At 47.2% G+C, this 22,606-nt stretch overlaps 1 protein-coding gene across 4 annotated transcripts in view; it reads right to left on the bottom strand.

The window, feature by feature from the left end:
- Nucleotides 1-4,724: 4,724 nt before the first annotated feature.
- CSTPP1 (centriolar satellite-associated tubulin polyglutamylase complex regulator 1) overlaps nucleotides 4,725-22,606 on the bottom strand; it is a 157,984-nt gene continuing 140,102 nt past the window's right edge. For all 4 annotated transcript variants that reach the window (XM_054028297.1, XM_054028298.1, XM_054028296.1 and 1 more), the window contains 5 exons: nucleotides 14,777-14,862; nucleotides 12,954-13,149; nucleotides 11,071-11,180; nucleotides 7,168-7,231; nucleotides 4,725-6,406 (listed from right to left, as the gene is read on the bottom strand). In XM_054028297.1, the coding sequence (XP_053884272.1) occupies nucleotides 6,226-6,406; nucleotides 7,168-7,231; nucleotides 11,071-11,180; nucleotides 12,954-13,149; nucleotides 14,777-14,862 (637 nt within the window). In that variant the 3' untranslated portion in view covers nucleotides 4,725-6,225. The remainder of the gene's footprint in view (nucleotides 6,407-7,167; nucleotides 7,232-11,070; nucleotides 11,181-12,953; nucleotides 13,150-14,776; nucleotides 14,863-22,606) is intronic.

Raw genomic sequence — 22,606 nt, 5'->3', positions numbered from 1 at the left:
AGCTGGGGGCGCGCGGCGGGCGGGATGAGGCCGCGCTGCTCTCGGGCTGCGCGCCCTCAATCCCAGCCGGGGGCGCTGCGCCCCCGGGGTCAGGCTATGAGGACGCCCCAGGGCGCAGTCGCTGCGGCAAGTGGACGGAGAATCCTTTGCGTCCTCCAGCGCCACAGCAGTGAGCTAGCGCCCGGCCCATCGGCGTCTACTGAGCTGTGGCTAAGGGAGCCCCTGCGCTACCCTGGCTCAGCTGACTCGGGCTGTGGCGCCAATAGTGCAGGGTAGCAGCTCTGAGACTCTCCCCCTCATGGGGTCAGAGCCCAGGCTCCAGACCAAGCCTGAATGTCTACACTGCAGCTTTAGAGTCCCCACCCTGGGTCAGCTGGCCTGGGCCAGCCTTGGCAGTGCCACAGTCTGTGACTCCAGTATAGACATACCCTGAGTTCCCCGTGGGGTTGTGGAATATGTGTGTTGGGGTTTGAACTCAGGTGCAAACCTAATTTCTCCCACCCACCATCTACACTCAGATTATGCTAACTCAGGGCTTGAACTACTGGGGGAATTCTTTAGCATGTGCAGAATTCATGTCCCCTGCAGATTTTTTTTTCTACATAGAATACAGTAACTCCTCACTTAATGGGCCTAAAAAAGAAGAACAGGAGTACTTGTGGCACCTTAGAGACTAACAAATTTATTAGAGCATAAGCTTTCGTGGACTACAGCCCACTTCTTCGGATGCATATAGAATGGAACATATGTGTGTATATATCTCTCCTTAATATATGTTCCATTCTATATGCATCCGAAGAAGTGGGCTGTAGTCCACGAAAGCTTATGCTCTAATAAATTTGTTAGTCTCTAAGGTGCCACAAGTACTCCTGTTCTTCTTTTTGTGGATACAGACTAACACGGCTGCTACTCTGAAACCTGTCATTAATGGGCCTAGTTATAGTCTTGAAAATGCAACTTTAAGCGAAACGATGTTAAGCAAATCCAATTTCCCCATAAGAATGAATATAAATAATGGGGGTTAGGTTCCAGGGAATTTTTTTCGCCAGACATTATATACATATACAGTATACATTTTAAATCATTTAAACAATTTAATACTGTACTCACCAATGATGATTGTGAAGCTTGGTTGAGGCAGGGGCGTAGCGGGGTTGGGGTACGGAGCCTTGCCCGCTCCCCGGCTGGAATGCCAGGCGGGTGGAGCAGGGCAAGTCCCCACGTCGTGACCCTGCTCCCTGGCAGGAGTGCCAGGTGGGCAGAACTGGGCAAGGCCCCGCTCCCTGACTTCGTCCCCAGCAGGAGTATGGAGCAGGTGGAGTCGGGGGAGCCAAACAGTGTTATAAGGGAACATTGCAGGACTTTAAAAACGTATGTTCTCTAATAGGTCAGCAAACTAATAATAAAACGTTAACCTGGACAATGTTAAGTGAAGAGTTACTGTAATCTATTCTCCTGGAGTGGCACTGCAATTACACCTTTTGCCCACCAGTGTCTGCTGTGGCACCAGAAGAGAGGGCAGCTGGCTCACACACTGGAGCAGCTAGCAATGGAGAGGGAGAGAGCAGAGACTGCTTTTCTCATGGTGACATGACTGCAGGACCATGTGAGGGGGGACAGTACATGGGGAGGATGGACAGAGTGGGGAACACAGGGCTGCTGGGGGCAGTCACATAGACTAGGGTTCAGAAGGACTAGTGGGGGATACTGGGGTGGGGGAACAAGAGCTAGTGGGGTGATAGCTTTGCGCCAGAGCTGAATGGGAGCGGGGTATAGGGTCACGTGGGGGGAGGGTGGTGCAGGCAAGTTGGGGATGGGGCAGATATTCCTGAATGCGTTGGAGAGGCCAGGGGTCAGCTAAGGTGTGCATGGGGGAGGCTCCTCAATTCCCTAACAATCTCTTCCCCACCACTTCAAAGAAAAAACTATTTCATACTTCTCCCCCACAGCCACCTAACAACCTTCCAGGTTCGCTCCCAGGCTCCCAGCAATTACTTCCTTCTCCCTCAGCTACTCCATTACCCTTGACTCCCCCAAGCCTTTGCTCTGCTTCTGAGGGGTGTGGGAAATATGTTTCTGTATTGTAGTTTAAATTAATTATTACTCAAAGTTCTATATTAATATGCCTAGTAAGGAATTTGTCAAAAAACATGTCCTGAATCTTTTTTTGGTGTCTATATTGTTACAGACATACTTGCTGACAGGTATTTTGAAATAAACTACCAAAAATAATTGAAACTGGTGTGATTGTTTTGTTATTTTGACAAATAAAATATGCAGAATTTTAAAATACTGAGCACAAATTAAAAAAAAAAAAATCTTGGCACAGAATTCTCCCAGGAGTAGCTTGGAACCAGGGGTGGAGGGTCCAAGCCTGAGTCAAGTGGAGACCTAGGCTTTATGCCCTATTGCTTTGCCTACTGGCCTAGTGTTCTGGGAGTTAGCCAAAAGTATCCCACAAACCCACAGGCTTACTTACTTCCTTTGTTCTCTGGACAATCAAGTTTGGTGGCCAGTCCAGTTTTTCTCCACACTGCACCATGAGTGAAGGGTTAAAGCAGCCACATTTTGGGAGGGACTAGAAAGTCTGGGATATGGGTGGTTGGACCAGGCCCTCCCCATAATGCAGTACAGACATTGGAGTCACAGGCTGGGACTCAGGGTTCAACAATTCCTAACCTGGGGTTACAAATGAATGGAGATGGTCAAGCCTCAGGTTAACAAACTCTGGGTCTGATAACTTCAGCTGTACTAGCCTTGGACTTACATTGCTATGTAGACATAACCCCTAGTGCATGAGTTCAGGGTGGGCTGCATCTACACTGCAAAGCAAAAGGCTTGATCCCTGGATCCTGGCTTGACTCAGGCTTGGACGCCTCCATTCCCATGGGGTCCTGGGATGCTGGCTCTGAGCCCTGGCTTAGAATTTGCATGTAACTGGAAAGGGGGGTTAGGCTTGGGCCTGAGTTTGAACGATGGATTTATACTGAAGTGTAAACATGCCCTAAAAAACGCCCCCATGGCTCTTCATTGATCTCTTTCCCTGCTGTGGTAGTGGAGGGTCAGAATGCCCAGGAAGCCTATTTGAAGACTTCGATATCTGCCTCACACCGATCCTGTGAATGAAACAATGCTAAACGTCTCCCCCTCCCGGCCTGAGACATCTCCTTCACCCCACCTGCTAAGGATGCAGCTCATGCGTGAAGTGATTCATCAGAGTACTGAAAAGAGGCAAAAGTTCAGGCCTTCCTGGGTATTGCAACAATTGCTCCTTATGCACCCTATAGGCGAACCAATAAGTCAGGGCATTTGAAGCAAAGCAGAACTTGGGCCTGAGTTGAAAGAGAAAGATGGACTTTGGCTGTGTGGTTACTAGAGACCTAAGCTTGTGGACTAGCACCCAATCAGCCTGGGTGGAATGGACACCCTGTCTCTAGTGGTAAAAGGGGTGCTAGTACTAAATAACAATTACTCCACTGTCCTCTGGGGGTCTAGTCCCACAGTCCCTGCTACAGCTTACTAAAGCAGTGGTTTCTGGAAAGCTTCTGGGAACGCAGGGGAATTGTGGGAAAAGGGATCAAACTCTAGGGAAACTCCCATAATTCCCAGAGGAAAGCACATTAAGCCCTAATGTACTGGCACCATTTCTTAGAGCGTCCCCCTTCCCCCCAAAAGGAGGCTAGAGTGAATCCTGAGCTCATGCTTGGTGAGCAAGGTTTCCTTAGAAGCTGCTGAAAAGCAGTCATGCAGTATCTGAGGCAGCTGTGGTCAAGCAGTGCAGAGTGTTCTGGCAGGCCCTGTGAAGCGACAGACCAGCAGCTAATGGTGGTTTTGCTGGAATGGCCAATGCATCATTAACACAGGCTCAAAATTAGTCTTTCATTAGTGAGGGCTGAATATAAACACATTGTAGACCCATGCATAACATGAAACAAAAGGATAAGGGGCAGATTCATCCCTGCAGTAGTGCTAGGGCCACTGTAGGGACAGAGGGAGGTTGCTTGTGCTTGTGCTCTTGCCATAGAGTAGTGATCACTCAGGCCCTATATGCGTCCATATCAATGACACAGCCTCTTTTAAATCTGTAGCTACCAAAGCCAAGCTAGCAGAAATAATACATAAAAACCAATCTATAGGTCAGAGTTAAGGTTCTTGTGATGAACAATGCATCTCTTTGTGCTGGATAAGAATCGTGTTTACTATATAGGAAGTGTAAGACCCTTAATTACTCATGCCTTTCCTGTGCTTTTACTTACTTACCCTTAATTACTCATGCTTTTAACAGTGCGGTTTATACATGGTTGGTAAGTACATTGTTCTCAGAAACTTTAGCTGGTTTTTTAAACAAAGTTTTGGTATTCAGAAGTATGTTTATTGAGCGCTGTCAATGCATTTCAGCCAGTACAGAATATAGCGGAAGACATGGGCCTTCTCTAGTATTGAGTTGACACAGAGAGAATAGTCCAAAGACTGTTCACACTGCACAGCCAGAGAATGTGGACACCCTCCCATATTTTCTGCTCTTCTTGGGAACATGATCTCCACACGCGTTGGCTCCTTTATTGCCACTTTGCAGGTTATACACTATCACTTAGGTTAGTTGGGTGCTCTGACACCTTCCTCCATTCAGCAAACACAGTGCTGTGAGCTGCATCAGCTAATGTGTTTGGGGGTGCTGACTCCTTCAGAGATGACACAGCAAAGTGGGAGCCCCAGACTTAGTATTCACCTTGCACTAAGTGCTTTATTCCCTGGATTGTGTAGTTTTACTCAAAGACAGACAGGACTGTTACAGCAGTTTAAATAAAATAAATTACAATACATAAATAACCTACCTACCAGCTCTTCTCAGCTGGGGCTGGTGCAGGGGCACAGGCTGGGGAGGATTTGAGCAAGCTTATTTTTATAACAGATCGCTCTAGGGCCAAGTCCATCCTGGTTCCATTAAATGGAGCCTAACTTTTGGCTGTGTAGCATTGCCCAATTTAGCTCCAAACCTCAGATGAACTGCTCCAGGTGTTCTGCACCTCACAAACCTAGGGGAAGGGGGAAAGACTCCCTGAGAATCAGGAGAGTGAAACCCTGGGGAAACAACTGGCCTGTGGGGCAGACCAAGGCAAATTATGAAACGCCAAACTCTGTTTAGGCCTCCAGGGCAGTGGAGACCAAACTGCTACAGTTCCATAATAGTCTGATTATCCAGTAATAATGCATAAGGGAGGGGGATTCATTCTTGTAGGGGCAGAATTCAAGTGATGTTGACTCCACTGCTGCTATATTAATGCTTGCACTCTCACAACTGATAACTGAGGTTTAGTGAAGATAACCCTCGCCCTTGCTTCCCCACCACCCCCAATACACCTCCAACATTCCATCTAACAAAGCAGCTAGGACACTATGTTTGTGGACCACAAGGTCTTGGCCAGGGAATTTATATGCTGTGTTCTTCTCCCTAGATGATGTAATTATAGAGAGGGTGGTCCCAGGGAGACAGGCGCTAGAGAGAGGTCTTCGAGAGGATACCTAATACAACAGACGAGCCATACATCTATATTACAACTACAACATGAGTACTACAATGGTGTAGTACTTATTAACTGAAACTTTGTGTCCTTTTACTTTGGCATCTCTTGGACACTCCCTCTGAGGAAAAAACACAGATGGTATGGAGAGGACAACAGCTAGGTCTTTTCTAATTTTAGGAACTTCTCCTGCCACTGCTCTAGCACAGGTGCAGCTCTGCCAGGAGTAATTATAGTAGGAGCACTAGTGTAGACCAGCTTCTAATCACCAGATTGTCTACACCAGGTCTGAGCAGTTACACAACAAAACACCCACTGTTGCTAGCACCTGTCCAACTGCAGCAGGTTGAGACCAACAGTAGAAGAATTTCCTATCACTCTTTGAGTAGAGGAAGATTGAGTGGAGAGGTCTTCCCAAAGCATTCTTCCACTGGTTTGTCCATTTTGCCAGCAGAGGGCAGCATAACTCTACAGCTGGAAGTGGCCTCCAGATGAGCGATTCCTCAGCTAATTAGGGTATAGGAGAATGGTGTTGTTTTGGATGGGCTTGGTGGTCCTGGTAATGGGGAATGGTGTGGATGTAGATGCAGGTGCAGAATGGGTGGGACCCATCTTTGGCGGCAATGCCCATCACCTTTCAGCATCTGGAATGAGGTGCTGTTCCATCACATCCCCATCAGTCTAGTGGGAGCCAGGAGGAGGATTAGTTCTCAGAGGATTCTGTCTCATCGGTGGAGCCATCGCTCTCTGTATTTACTTTCTGGTGGTGGTGGAGAGGTTTCCAGGGGGAGCTGATTCTTGGGGAGGTGCGGGTAGGCAGGTTGGCAATGTCCCCACTGGAGCCGGCTGGAGTGGAGATGGAGACCCCTGAAACCTGAGATAGTCTGAAAGAGAAATGACAAACCCCAGGTGGTCTAGACTGTCATATTCACCCCTTACCCAGCAGCAGGTCTGGAGCAAGCCCGGGATAGGATCACAGATCCAGAGCTGATCTCACAGAACTATCCTCTAACACAGAGAGAGATGCTTACAGCAGACCAGGGAATGCTCTGCAGTGGCACCTGGCAGATGGACCCAGTCTGGGTTTTGATTTTGTCACTCCTTCCTCATGTTTCAATAGGTGAACCCCTTGCTCTGTGTGTGTCCCTAAATCTCTATCAGAAGCTGGGACTGGATGGCAGGGGATGGATTACTCAATAATTGCTCTGTTCTGTTCATAGCATCTGGCACTGGCCACTGTCAGAAAACAGGATACTGGGCTAGATGGACCACTGGTCTGACCCAGTATGGCCATTCTTAGGTCCCTCTCCCCAAGTCACAGCCTCTACTACCCCAACTGTCCTGCTATTTTCACCACTGTATGAGACTTGATCCTCCACAATAAAAGGTCCTTCGCTTGGGGTTCTCCACCGCCTCTGTGTCTCTCTGCAGACAGGTCTCTTCTCTGCATTTGAAGACCATCCCAACAACTTAGTCTGCTACACCTAGGAACACTCCACAAAAGGGCCTTTGCTGCCTAGGCTGAAGGACTGCTCCATTGTCATACGGCTGGGTGAGAGGAAAGGGGACAGCTCCCAAACCCAGGCTCCCATTATGCTGCCTTTGATCTGCCACCTTCCTTCCCACTCTAGACAACTGCACTTACAGTTTCTCCAATTCCTGATCCATGGGAGGGTCAAGAAGCAGGTCTCCTTTATCTGGCAGAGCCCCTGGAAAACAGCAGCAAGAAAACACTCAATGCGGAGTTTGGCCATGTGGGAACAGGCTCCATGCACAGTAGAGTTCAAGGACTCTATGGCATAGAGCTATTCAGTATCAGATCTACAAAAGAGAGGAGGCCCTCCTTCCCACCTGGTCTATAGTTGTATACTGTTCAGCCCAGCTCAGTCTGAATGTAAGGCGTTGTCTGCCTAAGGCATAGGAGTTTTTGTGACCTGTGCATGGCACACTCCACTGATGCGGCACAGCAGCCTTTTTCACAGTACAGCAATGTGTCAAATGTGTTTGCACAGTCACACTCACCAGGCTGCCTGACTGTTCTGGTATCAGAGCATTCTGAGAAAATCCAGGCAGCTACCCCAAAGTGCTGCAGCAGGGAACAGAATACCCAGAGGATATGCATAGAGAGCAGTACTAGCAGTACATGGGGCAGGGCACTCTGGGATGTCCTACCACACAGAGAGCTGGAGAAAAGAGGACCAGCCAAACAAGTTACACAGGCATGATTGGGGGACTCAGTCACTCTGCAAAATAACAGTACAAGAGCCTGGTCCACTGACAAACGCAGCCCACGGTTAGCAGCTCTGGTCACTATCAGAGCATTGACCTTGTTCTGTGGGCACAAACCAGCTTTAGAGCAAAGTATGCCACTGACTGGTTACACACTCAATTAGCAGTTACAGCATACAGACAGGGCTGAATCTGAGACTCAGAAATTTGTGGCCAGTAGAGCAGATTTGTTGGTGCTCGTGGCAGCTTTGAGCTCAGGCCCGGGGCTAAACCATTCTGCACCCCAAACACCACCTCTAGTATATTCCCAGGGACAGGAAGGCTGTCAGGCCCAACCCTGGTTTTCTATGAGGTCTGAGAAACGGCAGATAAGTGGATGGGCCACACTCTGTCAGCAACTGCTGCCAGAGTGTGAGAGGGATGGGCCCAGTAGGATGGGTCAGAGATCATCTCCCCCATTTCTCACTGTAAAACCAGGATATTGACTAGGGCATGTTAACTGGGGCTGGTATATCCCTATTCAGGATGAGGGATGTGCAGTGTGGTCAGGTGACTGTGCCTGTTGATGCTTCAGGGTTCACACTGATTTACACTGGGAAGGAGGGCAGGAGCCTGTTAGGAAGTCCCTTCTTCTAAATCAGTGGCTAACTCCCCGCTGTACACAGATCCAGGAAGGATGTGGGCCAGGCCAACACAAAGAGGATAGGAACTGCCTTGCCCTGGCCAGGACACTGCCACAGCAAAACCCCAGGTATAAACAAGGCTTCAGAACAATTGCAGAGCTGGACCAATGGCTCAATGGGGAGTGCTCTGCTGTGCACGAAACCTAGAAGCCACAGTCAGTGTCTTTGGGCTAAGTGCTTTATGCTACTATGTGGGAGATCTGGATTTGGTTAATGGCCCTGGTTTCTTGTTCCCCAGGGAGGTGGGGCCTGGGGATTCATGCACTCCTATACAGGAGCCCTGAGAGAGGCATTCAGCTACTGCAGTGACAGGCACCAAATAAGAACCCACACCAACAGACAGCTGACCCTCAACTTATTCCAGTGTTGGGCCCCCCACAACCACCAGAGAAGCCAGATGCTCTAGTGCGCCTGTCACCATGACGGAGAAGACCAGTAGTGCTCCAACCTGCGGCTTGCCATGGGCTTAATTAGAAGAATAAGTCAGATAAAGCCTGGGTTTGTTTCTGCATTTGTAGAACGTGTAGTGAGGTCTTTGGGGCACTTGAATTACTTGGGAGAGTTGGTAAATAACACTCAAAGGGATTCATGAATCAATATTGACACTGGAGTTAGGCTGCAGATTCCAATCTGCCTGACAAACTCATCAATGGTGGCTAGCCAGAATAAACCACTCTAATCCCCATCCCTATTCTACTAGCTGGGCAGCCTGCGAGGCCCCAGCGAGACTAAAGAACACAGGGCCCTGATTGAAAGCTCCTTTGCCTCTGAAGCTCTTGCCTGGAACTGCCCTTGCTGCAGGGCATTGGGAAGCCTGTGATCCCCCGGCAGCCCAAAGACTATTCAAATCATCATGCAAGCAAGCTTAAAAGACAGTAGAAGAATCATTCTTCCTTGCCAAGATGCTGCACCTGTTAGACTTGTGGCTGCTACCCCTCCCGTGAGAGGCCTCAGCAGGAGGCTGGCAGGGGGCCAGGGCTGTGTTAATAGAAAGGAAAACCCAGAGACTTTGAACATGGTACAATGGAAGCTGTGGGCAAGGATTTCTCAGCCCATCTGTTTTCTTTCCACCTTGCTGGAAGTGGATTTCATAGAGCTAAGGGGAAAAAGTCTTGCTTGGTGCAATCCAGGCATCACCTTCTCCAGTGAATACACTGTTTTCTAAGTCTGTTTGCAGAGGGGATTGCTGGGTTGTATTCATGTCCCTTTGATATATAATCTCTGTGTTGCTGGGTAAACAGCCCTGCCTGAGAGGAGTATTCACAGCTCAAATGGTTTGTAGAGGGTGGAGGCTCAACCAGGGAGAAGACAATTCTGCTCTCTGCCAAGATACACACCTGTGAGAAGGAGCAGGCATTTCAGGTAGGGGAAGCTACTTTCCCTCGAGGCTCATCTCTGAAGTATGGGGACTATTGGAGACTCAGCCCTAGAACTAGAGGGAGAAACTGTCCAATAGTATGGAAGTCCTATTGATTGGATCTCACCTTGTGAAGGCTAAGAAGTGAGAGCCCCAGGCATCCAGATATCTCCTAGGCCCTGAGACAGCCTTGGGGTTACAGATTCAGCCCTGCTCAACTCAGCCAACATGTGAACTCTCTGTTCGCTTTTGCAGGAAGGGAAGGGGAAGCACAAGCAAGGCACAGGGGGTCTGCATGGAATAAAGGGTTTGAAATCTATAAAAATGAGGCATAGGCAAGGAGCAGTCCAGTTCCCTTGCTCTTGGATAACACTGACCTCCGCAACAGAGGAATGGGACTGAGCTGGGAGAGCCAATGTGCTCCGCACCACCCAGAACTGACACTTTACAGCCAGCCCCCTCCCACCTCTGGGTTCTAACCCAGTCTGGTGCAGAATTCTCCAGCAGCTTCACATCTGTTCACAATGGGAGGATGTGACAACCTTAAATATGACCCTGAATAAGCCAATCAGTTCAGTTTCCCTTGTGCCTTTTTCTGATATTAAATTCAATGTATTTTACACTGGCCCCAGATTTTCAATATGGCACAGGTTTTTGTACTGACAGCTGCCTTGGAGGGGTTATTTGGGAAAGCTGTAGGCTTAGGCAGTTGGGTTGCGAGACAGTTAGGAAGGTCAGGGAGGCAGTCTGGTCTTTGGCCCCAAGGAGGTATTGGGGATGAGGATGCATTTTTTTTCTTCCTTTTCACTTGTAGCCAAGGACGAAGATCATTTAACATTTGGGGGAAAGGGGACTTGAACTCAGTTCCCCACTCTAGCAACTTCTGAGAGCAATGAGCTGTCTTACTTGCCCCCTAACGCAATACTGGTGCCTTCCAACATTAATGGATAAACACATTAAATTAGATGGATATTTCTGTTAAAATGATCAGCAATAGTTAACAATATTGCTATTATGGATGTCAATGTCAACATCTCAAATCTCAATACCTCCCTAGACCTACTGTTTCAGGCACTCTGCAGACTCAGACAGATGTTGCTGCATCGGACTATGTTTTCATTTGTTTCATAAGGTTTCATTTGTGACCACAAGGGAGGGAGACCTTTATTTTCAAAGACAATTTAAAATCTGCTGCATGATTCAACAGCAAATTCCACAAAAAATGCAGAACCAGGAAAAACCTAGGGCCATATCCACAGGGCTCTATTCCTCCTCTTACCTAGGGCTCTGTTGATCCCATGATGCTTTGCAAGAGCCATAAGAAATCCATAGAAGGTCAGTCTCTGTACACTGCTCAGTACCTCTTTGACAAGGGCAGATGGGGGACAGCTAGATGGAGAAGAAGAAAGAGGAAAATAAAACCTGGCATGAGTTATAGAACATCCTCCTCCTTCTAACTCCCTGATGTCTGACCACCCTGAAGCAGCCCTAGCTGTGCTCCCTGACTGTGTCCTCCTGGAATGGATTGGGGGAAGTAAACCCGCTTCCACCTGTTGCCTTTTGCTAAGCAAGACCTTCAAGATAGGGTAGCTCCCCCAAATCATCCATAATTGCCTCCAGTCCAAGGAGAGGAGAAAGTATTCTGGCAGGGCACATTCCATCTACCTGGACATGTAGGAACCTGAGCAGATGAGGCTACAGAAATCTGTATCTGTAAGGTCTGATGTTCTTCTATGCTGTGCTGAAGGAAGGATGATCTATGGTGATCTATGGGTCTACTGCTGCCTCTAATAGACTCCCTTGGACAAATCACTTGTTTGTTCTGTGCCTGAACTCCTCATCAGTACAATGGGTTAATGATAGTCCCAAGCTCCTGGGGTTGTTGTGAGAATAACTTAATTAATGTGCCTGGGTGCTCAGATACCAAGACAATGGGTACCACTGAAATACTTTCCATAATTAAAGCATCCTTCTAACAGGCATCTTTGGGAGATGTAGCCCCTCCCTGCAGTGCTAGTTTGCTGCTGGAGCAGTACGCTAGAAAGCCTTTTGCTTCCCCACAAGCTGCCTGGTGTTATACTTAAGACTCTACCAAATTCACGGTCCATTTTGGTCAATTTCATGGTCATAGGATTTAAAAAATCGTAAATTTCATGATTTCAGCTATTTAAATCTGAAGCTTCACGGTGTTGTAATTGTAGGGGTCTTGACCCAAAAAGAAGTTGTGAGGGGTCAAAAGGTTATTATAGGGGAGGTTGTGATACCACTACCCTTACTTCTGCGCTGCTGCTGGCGGCAGTGCTGCCTTCAGAGCTGGGCAGCTGGTGAGTGACGGCTGTTGGCTGGGAGCCCAGCTCTGAAGACAGAGCCACCGCCAGCAGCTGCACAGAAGTAAAGATGGCCTGGTATGGTATTGCCGCCCTTATGTCTGCGCTGCTGATGGCAGGGCACTGCCTTCAGAGTTGGGCGCCCGGCTAACAGCTGCCACTCTCCGGCTGCCCAGCTCCAAAGGCAGCACAGAAGTAAGGGTGGCAATACTGCAATCCCCTTAAAATAACCTTGTGCCCCTCCACCCCCCGGCAACTTCCTTTTGGGTCAGGACCCCCAATTTGAGAAATGCTGGTCTCCCCTGTGAAATCTGTATAGTATAGGGTAAAAGAGCACAAAAGACCAAATTTCACAGTCCGTGAAGTGTTTTTCATGGCCGCGAATTTGGTAGGGCCCTAGTTATACTGTACTGTGACTAGCTACTGCACCTATACAAACCTCTGCAAACTACTCTGATGCTAAGAGGCCTTTCCTACCACTTCTACCTCTAGGAAGTCAACAGTGTTTTGCTCATTCCCTGTTGTGAACACACTTTGCCCACTGAGCCTCTTCCATAGGCAAGGAGGTCAGGGCAGAAGAACAATCTCCAAAGGAAAGCATAACCCCAATGGGAACCATTTACCTCGATGATCAGCTAACCCCCTCAATGCTTATGTCTGTGAAATAATTTCTCTTCCTTTGTTAGGCCTGTTACACAGAGTTCTCTCCCTTCACACCCATTGAAGGAGACTTAGAGGGGTCCACAGCTGATGCAAAGCCCTGTAGTTCCTCAGAGCTCCACCCTTCCTAAGACAATCTTTCAGTACTGGCTGTGAGTCTGCCCCCACTCCTTACCTGTATTTTGACCTATCACACAGGGACTCTAGACAGTGGTAGAATAGAGATGCCTCCACCCCATCAAGTGGGCTGCACTCACTCGGAGCCAGGCGTGAACGGTGCTGCCCAGAGGATGATGTTGGCACAATCACAGTGTTCGGATTCTTACCAGTCAACAGATCTTGATAAATAGCAGCAACACTCTCCAGGAACTCTGCAAAGCAGGAGGATGGCTTAGCACTCAGGACTATGATAGGATTGACAATTAGAACATTCACTTGATCTACCAGGTTCTGGCCAGAGCTGGGACTAAAGTATCATCTGCAGCTGTATGTAAGAACGGTATGACCTGAACAAATGTACAGCACTGAGGCATCCTGCCTGTTTACATCACATACCATATAGGCCCATGTGCTGCACAGAGGCATCTTCCCTATAAACTGCAAGCTTGAAGAGCTGCAAGGGGAGGTACCCAAAGTTACTGCAGGTAGCCACCCAGTCTAATGTAGTTCATCTAAGAGGGAAAGGAAGCTACATGTGGGTAAAAAAGTAGGGTGTGGGGGCTAATGTCAATGCCACCCTGCCAGATTAGTTTCTAAACCACAAAAATCTCCACTCCCCTTTCATTTCCATTGAATGAAACATCACCCAAGTTAGGAACTGAATGTTAGGAATCGCAGTAGGAGCCGAGGGAGCGGGTTAGCCAGGCTCCAGTCTGCATCCCAGCCTGCCTCAGCACAGCTCCAAAGTAAATACAACATGGGATCTAAAAGAAAGGCCAGGATGGGCCAGAGCTAGAGCTGGCAGAAAGTGCTTTCCTCAGGCTCCCAGTACTGCCCACTGTTTACTGCAAGAGTCTAATTTTAAACAAGTTTGTTTATGGATGTGGTCAACAGTTTACAAATCTAGATTCCACTTGGAGTGGTTTGCATGTGTGTGGGTTGGTGGGAGAGTGTGCGCGAGTGTGTGTGTGCGCACAGTGTGCATGTGCGAACAAAAATGGGGTGGTGTGTTTTGGGTGTGTGTATGAAATGCATGTGTGAATGAGACTGAGACCATGTGTGTGGGGGGGGCAGTGGGGTGACTTCTGAGGCTGTGTGAGGTAGCTCACTGTGGAAATATCTGCTGTAGCAAAGAAAGTTTTTCCAACAGCATGCCATTTCTCAGACTTTTCCCATCCTTGACTCAGGGCACTCCAAACCTATTTCAGTCCACCTCTCACAAACTAGTAACCTGAGCTGCTTCACCTTGATGACATGGTCATGGATAATGCTGGGCTTCACAGAGGGAATTCACAGCAGGAAAGACCTCATCAGTAAGTATGCAGAGAAATGCAGATGTTTGTACTATGGACAGGGGCTGAATCTAACTGCACAGCTTGGAATACAGGAATTGCCATACTGCATTAGACTAGCAGGCTATCTAGTTCAGTATCCTGTCTCCAGCAGGGGCCAGTACCAGCTACTTCAGAAAAAGAAACCCTGCAGTAGACAGTTATACGAAAATCTGCCCCCTAAGCCCGAATAGTTAGAGGTTGACATATGGCCCAAGGTTTAACAGTTTATGTCCCTCATAAGGCTCTTTTAAATATATACATATTTACCATTATAACTCTCCATATTAATGTATAATTTCCTTTTGAATCCTGCCAAGCTTCCGACTTCAGTGATATTCTGTGCCAATGAGTTCCCCGGGCTGCATGTGTGTTTTGTGTGAAAAGTATTTCCTTTTATTAGTTTTGAAAGAGTGCAAGAGACACTTGGGGGCTGAGAAGCTGCAAAAGAAAGAGACAAGCTAGGGCAGATGGTGGAGGCACCAGCCTCCCAGTAGACTGGACTCACCTGAGTAGTAAAATTGTATCTGGAAGGCAAAGAGGAAATCAGAAAAAGACATCAAGCAGTCCATGGCATCATCCATGAGCACAATCCTGGAAGCAAGAGGAGGAGAGAGAGAACTCAGCAAACACAAGGAGACAACACTCTGCAACCAGCTCCTTTTCCTTACAGTAGGTCAGAAAGTTCAGACCTTGGAAGAGGGTGGTCTCTCAAGGGGAACTTCCCAAACCCAGTGGGAAGAAGCCCATCAAGGAGAGTTGGGAACTCCCAGATCTGTGCGCGTGACCCGGAGTGTCAGATGAGGAAAGCTTGGTAACTCAGACTCAGGGGAAGGCTCCTGTCTATTACTGCTAGTAGCTCAGCCTCAATGATTGTGAACAGGGACTTTGTCTCACAAAGCAGAACAAATACCAAGCAGCAATTGATTCAAATTGCACAACAGTATGATGGACATGGTGGAATGCATACTGGCAATCACACAGGTTTACAAAAATTGCAGGCCTGGTTCTGATCGGAAACTAATGTAAATCAGGAGTAACTGAACTAAGGACAATGATGTTACACTGGTGTAAAATTGGTGTAAGTCAAAGGAGAATCAGGCCCTGTATATGTAAAAGAGTGCTCCAAATTAGGCCATTTTCCATTTCATGGTGAAGATGACAATGATGAGTGACTCCCACTCCCAGGTCAAGCAAATCCCATTTCTATAAAAAGGGAAATACACCTCTACCTCGATATAACGCTGTCCTCGGGAGCCAAAAAATCTTACCATGTTATAGGTGAAACTGCGTTATATTGAACTTGCTTTGATCCAGTGCAGTGCGCAGCCCACCCACCCCCACCCCCCCGCGGAGCACTGCTTTACCGCGTTATATCCGAATTCATGTTATATCGGGTCGCGTTATATCGAGGTAGCGGTGTAGCATGATGTGCACCTGGCACAAGAAGCCGCCTAACTGCACTGTGTCTGAAACCTCCTACCCTCCCTCCCTCATGCATGAGGTTGTTTCTCCCTGAATGTCGTCATGACAGGTCTCTTGGAGACTGACCACCTCTTTGGGCAGGGACAATATCTTCTTTCCCTCTGAAAAGCACCAGGCACAGCTATGGAGCTATATACACCACATGTTGCACCATACATCATAAATACAAGTAATATCAACCAAGGCCATGGAGGCTGTAAGGATGGGGCTGAAATGGCAGCAAAGTCAACTCCTTTTAGGGACACCTCTGTTCTGGGGGAACCTCTGGATTCCAGAGCCACGCAAGAACAAAGGCTATCAGGGGCTCAGAGGTGAAACCCCAGGAACAATACTCTGACCGCTGCTGCTATGGGAGGAGGAAGAGGCCAGACTCTGAAGGTGGGAAGGTAGAAGCTGGGGTCTGACAAAGGGAGAGGAACCCAGCAAAGGAAGAGGAGGGAAACCTAAGCTCCGGTACCCAGGTAGGCCTGTGAGCCTTCAGTGTGTGCTAAGGGGCTCGGGGAAGAGGCTCTACGAAGCTGTGTGGGAGGCTGAGTTAAAAGAGCTATAGGACCCGTCTGTGCAAGAGGCTTCCCTCCCTGCCACTTGGACCCGCTCAATTCACTGTGGCATAACAAGCATGCAGAGCAGCTTGAATTAATTACCTCAAAGAAGAAACACTAGGGCTAAGAGGGTCCCCAGGAGAAAAGTCACTGTTTAAAACAAAACCCTTTGAAGATGTCAAAGTGCTTCTGATTTATTTATTATGTCCCAGAAACCTCCTCCTGTCTAGAGCAGCAGTAGCTTCAGTTCTTAATTCTCACTAATAAGCATGTTCCCGAGATTGTCAGTGGCCACATCAAGGAGATGGCTTTGAAGCTGGCAGGCAGAGCATCTTCATCTCCCAGGCAATGAAGCTCAGCCACTGACATTTCAAACCACTCTTCAAGCACTGGAAATGCTACAGGCCACATCACTTAGAAGTGGGACTCCCTCCCTTCACATCCTGATCTTCTCGCCAGACAACCTCAACACCCCGACACCATTGCTTTTGCCAATACAATTCTCCTTCCTGCACAAGGTGGGCAATGGTAGGAGTATGCTATGCATATTTTCTGTGGAGAGGGGATACCACATCACCTCTATGACATCCAACTCATTTCACTTGTGAAATCTAAAGCTGCAGTGTCAGTGCCTGAGCCCATGCAGCAGCAAGACTCTCTCCCCGACTTACAGAAGAGCAGCAGGGAGTTGGTATTAGTTTGGGAATTTGCTGAGATGTTTGTAGCTGTTAAATAAGGACACAAAGCCAGGATATAAAATTCTGCTGCCTGAATCTGAAGAGGGAAGTGTCGGACTGGAAGCAGGTGCACTCTGGTGCTGGGTTACTGACTCCAGTTGTCCATAGTGTCTGCAATCCAGAGAGATTGAGAAATGTGTAAATCCAATACAATCACTTTACTGGCCTGCAGCTCTGCTATGTCCCCAAACAACCAGCTGACTGCACAGCTGGGAAGCTAGGAAAGCACCAAAAGCAACATATCCGCACATCTCTCCTAAAGTGCTTGATGAGAGGAGAATCCCAGCCACAAAGGGTCTGCAACCCAGGCAGCATGCCCTGAATTTAGGGCCAAGTCTGACAGACTGAAAAAGGGACTCCCAGGAGCTCTGTTGGGGGTTATTTGGGGGGGGTGGGATTCTTCATTCGCTCCTTCCTGTTGTCTTAACTGGACTGTAAGCTCCTCAGGGATTTTTACATATGTGGGTGGTACTTTGCACACTTTAGAGAACTCAGGTCCAGATCCTCAGATTTTAGGTGCCTAATTCCCATTGATTTCCATGGATGTTAGGAGCCTAAATATCTTTGTGGATCTGGCCCTCAATGAATAATAATAACCACAATAATGAAGATCAAGGGAACAAACTCTTTGGAAAGGGATGAAGAAAAGTGCCTCCAACTGAGGGACCTTGTGATGGGTGTACCAGGCTATCAAGGTTCAAGTGGGTTTGTTGGGTAGGAGGGTCTTGTTACTCTGCCAATGAAGGAACTCTCTGATCTGCTGATTGTGGCTAGGATCTCAGAAGCCCAATCCAGTTAGTGAGGCCCAGGAAGGGCTCTAGCCCAGACTGGTTGGAAGGAGGATTCCTCTCAGTTTTGACTGTGCACTTATCTTTGCTGCTATTAAAGACTAACAGGCACAGGGGGTTGGTCTATACTGTAGAGTTAGCCCAGGGTCCAAACTCAGGCTCAAGCCTAACACCCCCCTTCCATCTACACAAAACTGCGTTAACTCAGGGTTTGGACCCAACATTCCAGGACCCCCTGGGGGCAGAGAGTCTCAGCCTGAGTCAAACTGGGACCCAGGGTTCAAGCCCTGTTGCTTTGCAGTGTAAATGTAACCCCACTGGACTCGTGTCCTGGGAGTCCGCCTAAAGTATACCACAATCAACTTTCTTTGTCCTCTGGACAGTCAAGTTTTCCCATACTGCACCACAAAAAAGGTCTAGAGCAGCCAAATTTTGGAAGGGTGTTAAGAAGTCTAAGATATGGGTGGTTGGACTCAGGCCCACATAATGCAGTGTAGATGCTGGAGCCCCAGGTTGGGACCCAGGGTTCAACAATTCCTAACCTGGGATTCAAATGAATGTAGATCCTCAAGTCCTAAGTTAACGAACTCAAGGTTTGCTAACTTGAGTTCTGATAACCCTGGGCTTAAATTGCAGGGTAGACATACCAGGTTTGCCTAAGGCAGAGAGGGCTTGGGTCTCATGGGGTTAGGTTTGCTTTCTGCTGTTAAGACCTTAAAATAAATAGAGCATCCTAAAATATCAAATACCAAAATGGAGAGAAGAACAGGAGTACTTGTGGCACCTTAGAGACTAACAAATTTATTAGAGCATAAGCTTTCGTGGACTACAGCCCACTTCTTCGGATGCATATAGAATGGAACATATATTGAGGAGATATATATACACACATACAGAGAGCATAAACAGGTGGGAGTTGTCTTACCAACTCTGAGAGGCCAATTAATTAAGAGAAAAAAAACTTTTGAAGTGATAATCAAGCTAGCCGAGTACAGACAGTTTGATAAGAAGTGTGAGAGTACTTACAAGGGGAGATAGAGTCAATGTTTGTAATGGCTCAGCCATTCCCAGTCCTTATTCAAACCGGAGTTGATTGTGTCTAGTTTGCATATCAATTCTAGCTCTGCAGTCTCTCTTTGGAGTCTGTTTTTGAAGTTTTTCTGTTGTAATATAGCCACCCGCAGGTCTGTCACTGAATGACCAGACAGGTTAAAGTGTTCTCCCACTGGTTTTTGAGTATTTTGATTCCTGATGTCAGATTTGTGTCCATTAATTCTTTTGCGTAGAGACTGTCCGGTTTGGCCAATGTACATGGCAGAGGGGCATTGCTGGCACATGATGGCATATATCACATTGGTAGATGTGCAGGTGAACGAGCCCCTGATGGTATGGCTGATGTGATTAGGTCCTATGATGATGTCACTTGAATAGATATGTGGACAGAGTTGGCATCGGGGTTTGTTACAAGGATAGGTTCCTGGGTTAGTGGTTTTGTTCAGTGATGTGTGGTTGCTGGTGAGTATTTGCTTTAGGTTGGGGGGTTGTCTGTAAGCGAGGACAGGTCTGTCTCCCAAGATCTGTGAGAGTAAAGGATCATCTTTCAGGATAGGTTGTAGATCTCTGATGATGCGCTGGAGAGGTTTTAGTTGGGGGCTGAAGGTGACAGCTAGTGGTGTTCTGTTATTTTCTTTGTTGGGCCTGTCTTGTAGGAGGTGACTTCTGGGTACTCGTCTGGCTCTGTCAATCTGTTTTTTCACTTCAGCAGGTGGGTATTGTAGTTTTAAGAATGCTTGACATGCAAACTAGACACAATCAACTCCGGTTTGAATAAGGACTGGGAATGGCTGAGCCATTACAAACATTGACTCTATCTCCCCTTGTAAGTACTCTCACACTTCTTATCAAACTGTCTGTACTCGGCTAGCTTGATTATCACTTCAAAAGTTTTTTTTCTCTTAATTAATTGGCCTCTCAGAGTTGGTAAGACAACTCCCACCTGTTTATGCTCTCTGTATGTGTGTATATATATCTCCTCAATATATGTTCCATTCTATATGCATCCGAAGAAGTGGGCTGTAGTCCACGAAAGCTTATGCTCTAATAAATTTGTTAGTCTCTAAGGTGCCACAAGTACTCCTGTTCTTCTTTTTGCGGATACAGACTAACACGGCTGTTACTCTGAAACCTGTCAAAATGGAGAGACTTTTTTTTTTAAATTAAGCATAGGATCTGATGCCTCTCTTTTGAGAGGGGAAGTATGGGCTCAGATACAGTCCCTGGCTCATGATCTCAAACAAGAAAATCCCTCTTCTTCACACCTTTTTCCAAGTCAAAGACTCTGCAAACTAGACAACACCTCTGAAGACAAAACCTTTAACTTGCTTTAACTTGCAGGTGGCTAATGCCCTGCTGAGCACCAGCATATCCAAGGCATCTGACTAAGGTATATAGCCACTAGTCTGGTTCTTCCTTGGATGTGCCAGAGGCATTTGCACTGCACCTCGAACAGAGGAACTGTGTTCCTTGTGTTTTGATGCCAATAAAACCTGTATTGTTGTTGCCTCTGTTCTTCTGTCCTGACCTCTTTCCCTTCCAATGTTTGTTATCAGTGCATAGCAACAGCTCCTGGAAGAGCAGAGCGTGCAGTGCCGTGAGATCATCTCAGCCATGCAGCTATGAGGTTACCATGAGGATGTGCTCTTACTAACAGTGCCTATGATTTCACAGTCCCCAGCTTTATCAGTGAATGCTGTTACTGCCACCACCACTTCTGTATTCACTCCTCTTCTCAAAGCAAAGCAATCACAGAGCTATCTGGGTGCTCAGACTGAATGGGGGCAATCTCATAGGTCTGTCTGTGACACCCGCACCCTGCAAGGAATCAATCAAATGGGATAGGAGAAATAACCCATGAAATTTGTATGCAGTGTAGTTGTAGATGTGTTGGTTCCAGGATATTAGAGAGAAGGTAGGTGAGGTAATATCTTTTATTAGACCAACTTCTGTTGGTGAGAGAGACAAGCTTATTTAGCCGTGACATTCTGAATTAGTTTCCCAGACCTGAAGAAGAGCCCCATGTAAGCTCGAAAGCTTTACTTTCTCACCAACAGAAGTTGGTCCAATACAAGATATTGCCTCACCTACCTTGTCCCACTGAAATTTGTCTTTTTAAACCGTAGAAGCTGAAGGGGAGAGTGGGTAGAGCGACATAACTAGAGGGGAATTCAGACAGAGACAGAAAAAAGGGATGCAGATGTGGAGGAAAGAGGAAGTTGATTTTAGACTTAAAACAAGTTTTATTACACTCATTTAACTAGATTAGCGTGTAACAACAAAATAATATTAATGTGTGTGTGTACAGTTCTCTAGTCAGGCAGGAAGTGAGGTCATCCCCACCTGAGCCTGGGTGCCTCAGACAGAGATCTCATTTCTCATGCACACCTGTTCCCAAACCCCAGCCTGTCTGTCTCTAAGACATACACACAACAGTGCAGTTGTGGGAAGCCTGCCCCTGAATGGGGCCTCTAGTTTACAACAGCCTTGCGGATTAAATTCCTTTTCTCAAACATCATAACATGTGTAGACACACTGAAATCTCACTTTTATGCCCTGTCCCAAATCCCTGCTCAGCTCAGCTGGAATCTGTGGAATACAGGCCCATGCATAGGACAGTGCTTTTGCACCTCCATGAAAGGCAGCAGCAGCAGATATGTCCTTGCTCTACAGTTAGTGCTCCATCATGGTCTAATGCTGGAGGCCAGGGACTTGCATTCAGGGGAGCCAGGAAAACCAGAATTCCTCACCAATGAGCCAGAGGGAGCAGTGCTGCTCTACTTCTAGTTTTAACTGGACCTAACACAGCATTAACTGCACTTCAATTGTGACAGCAGCACCCTGGGAGCCAGGGAGGCATTCAAAGGAGCCCAGCAGTATGGAAATATTGGCAGATGGGAATACACATCTCTTGCTTCCTCGCTCTCTCTTTTTTTGGGGGGGAGAGGTATATATATTTTTCATGGGAATATGATGCTGGTGAAAGGCACTAGACTGACAGGTAGAGATTGAACACCTCTTCATCCACAGATCAGAAACCACACAGGCAGCAGCCAGTGTCCTGCCAATGTGCCTATGATCTGACCTAGAAGGGCAGGGAATAGAGTTCAGCCTCCCTGACCTCTCTCTGTTACAACCAGCAAAGAGACCATTTATTTCTTTGACCTTATTGTTAACATGTAGATATGCTCACTGGGATCTGGACTGACACCCCCACCCCATTTCACCTAGAAAGGTCATCTTTGCCATCAGATGGTTAATAAACCAACAATATGGGCTGGATTGGAACCAGTGACTGAGAGGTGAAGGGCTCCATATCATGTTACCAATATCCTGAGCCATCTGCCCCCTTTAAACCTTGTCTAGGGTCTGAAAATAAATTGTTTTAAACCAGATTGGCTAACATGTTCCTAACTAACATGATTTTAAACAATATTGCAGAAAGGGATTAGTATAATGTGTAGCTGATTGTGATCAACCTTAGAAGGGGTAGAAACACGTTTTAAAAGATGTTAAATGCCATCTACAATAATGTTTTAAATCGTGTTAGTTAAAATGTGTTAGCTACCACTGCTTTAAACACAACTTATTTTCTGAGTGCAGACAAATGTTGATATATTAGCATCACGCTGGTATTTCATTCCTAGCATATCATAACAACAGACCACTTCTATTTGCTAAGGAAAGCTCCCCTTCTCAATCACAAATCTTGGTACCTCTCTGCCCTAAAAGA

The sequence above is a fragment of the Malaclemys terrapin genome, chromosome 4, assembly GCF_027887155.1.
Source record: "Malaclemys terrapin pileata isolate rMalTer1 chromosome 4, rMalTer1.hap1, whole genome shotgun sequence".
In the NCBI taxonomy this organism is placed as follows: domain Eukaryota; kingdom Metazoa; phylum Chordata; order Testudines; family Emydidae; genus Malaclemys; species Malaclemys terrapin.
This window is presented reverse-complemented; position numbering and strand designations above follow the sequence as displayed.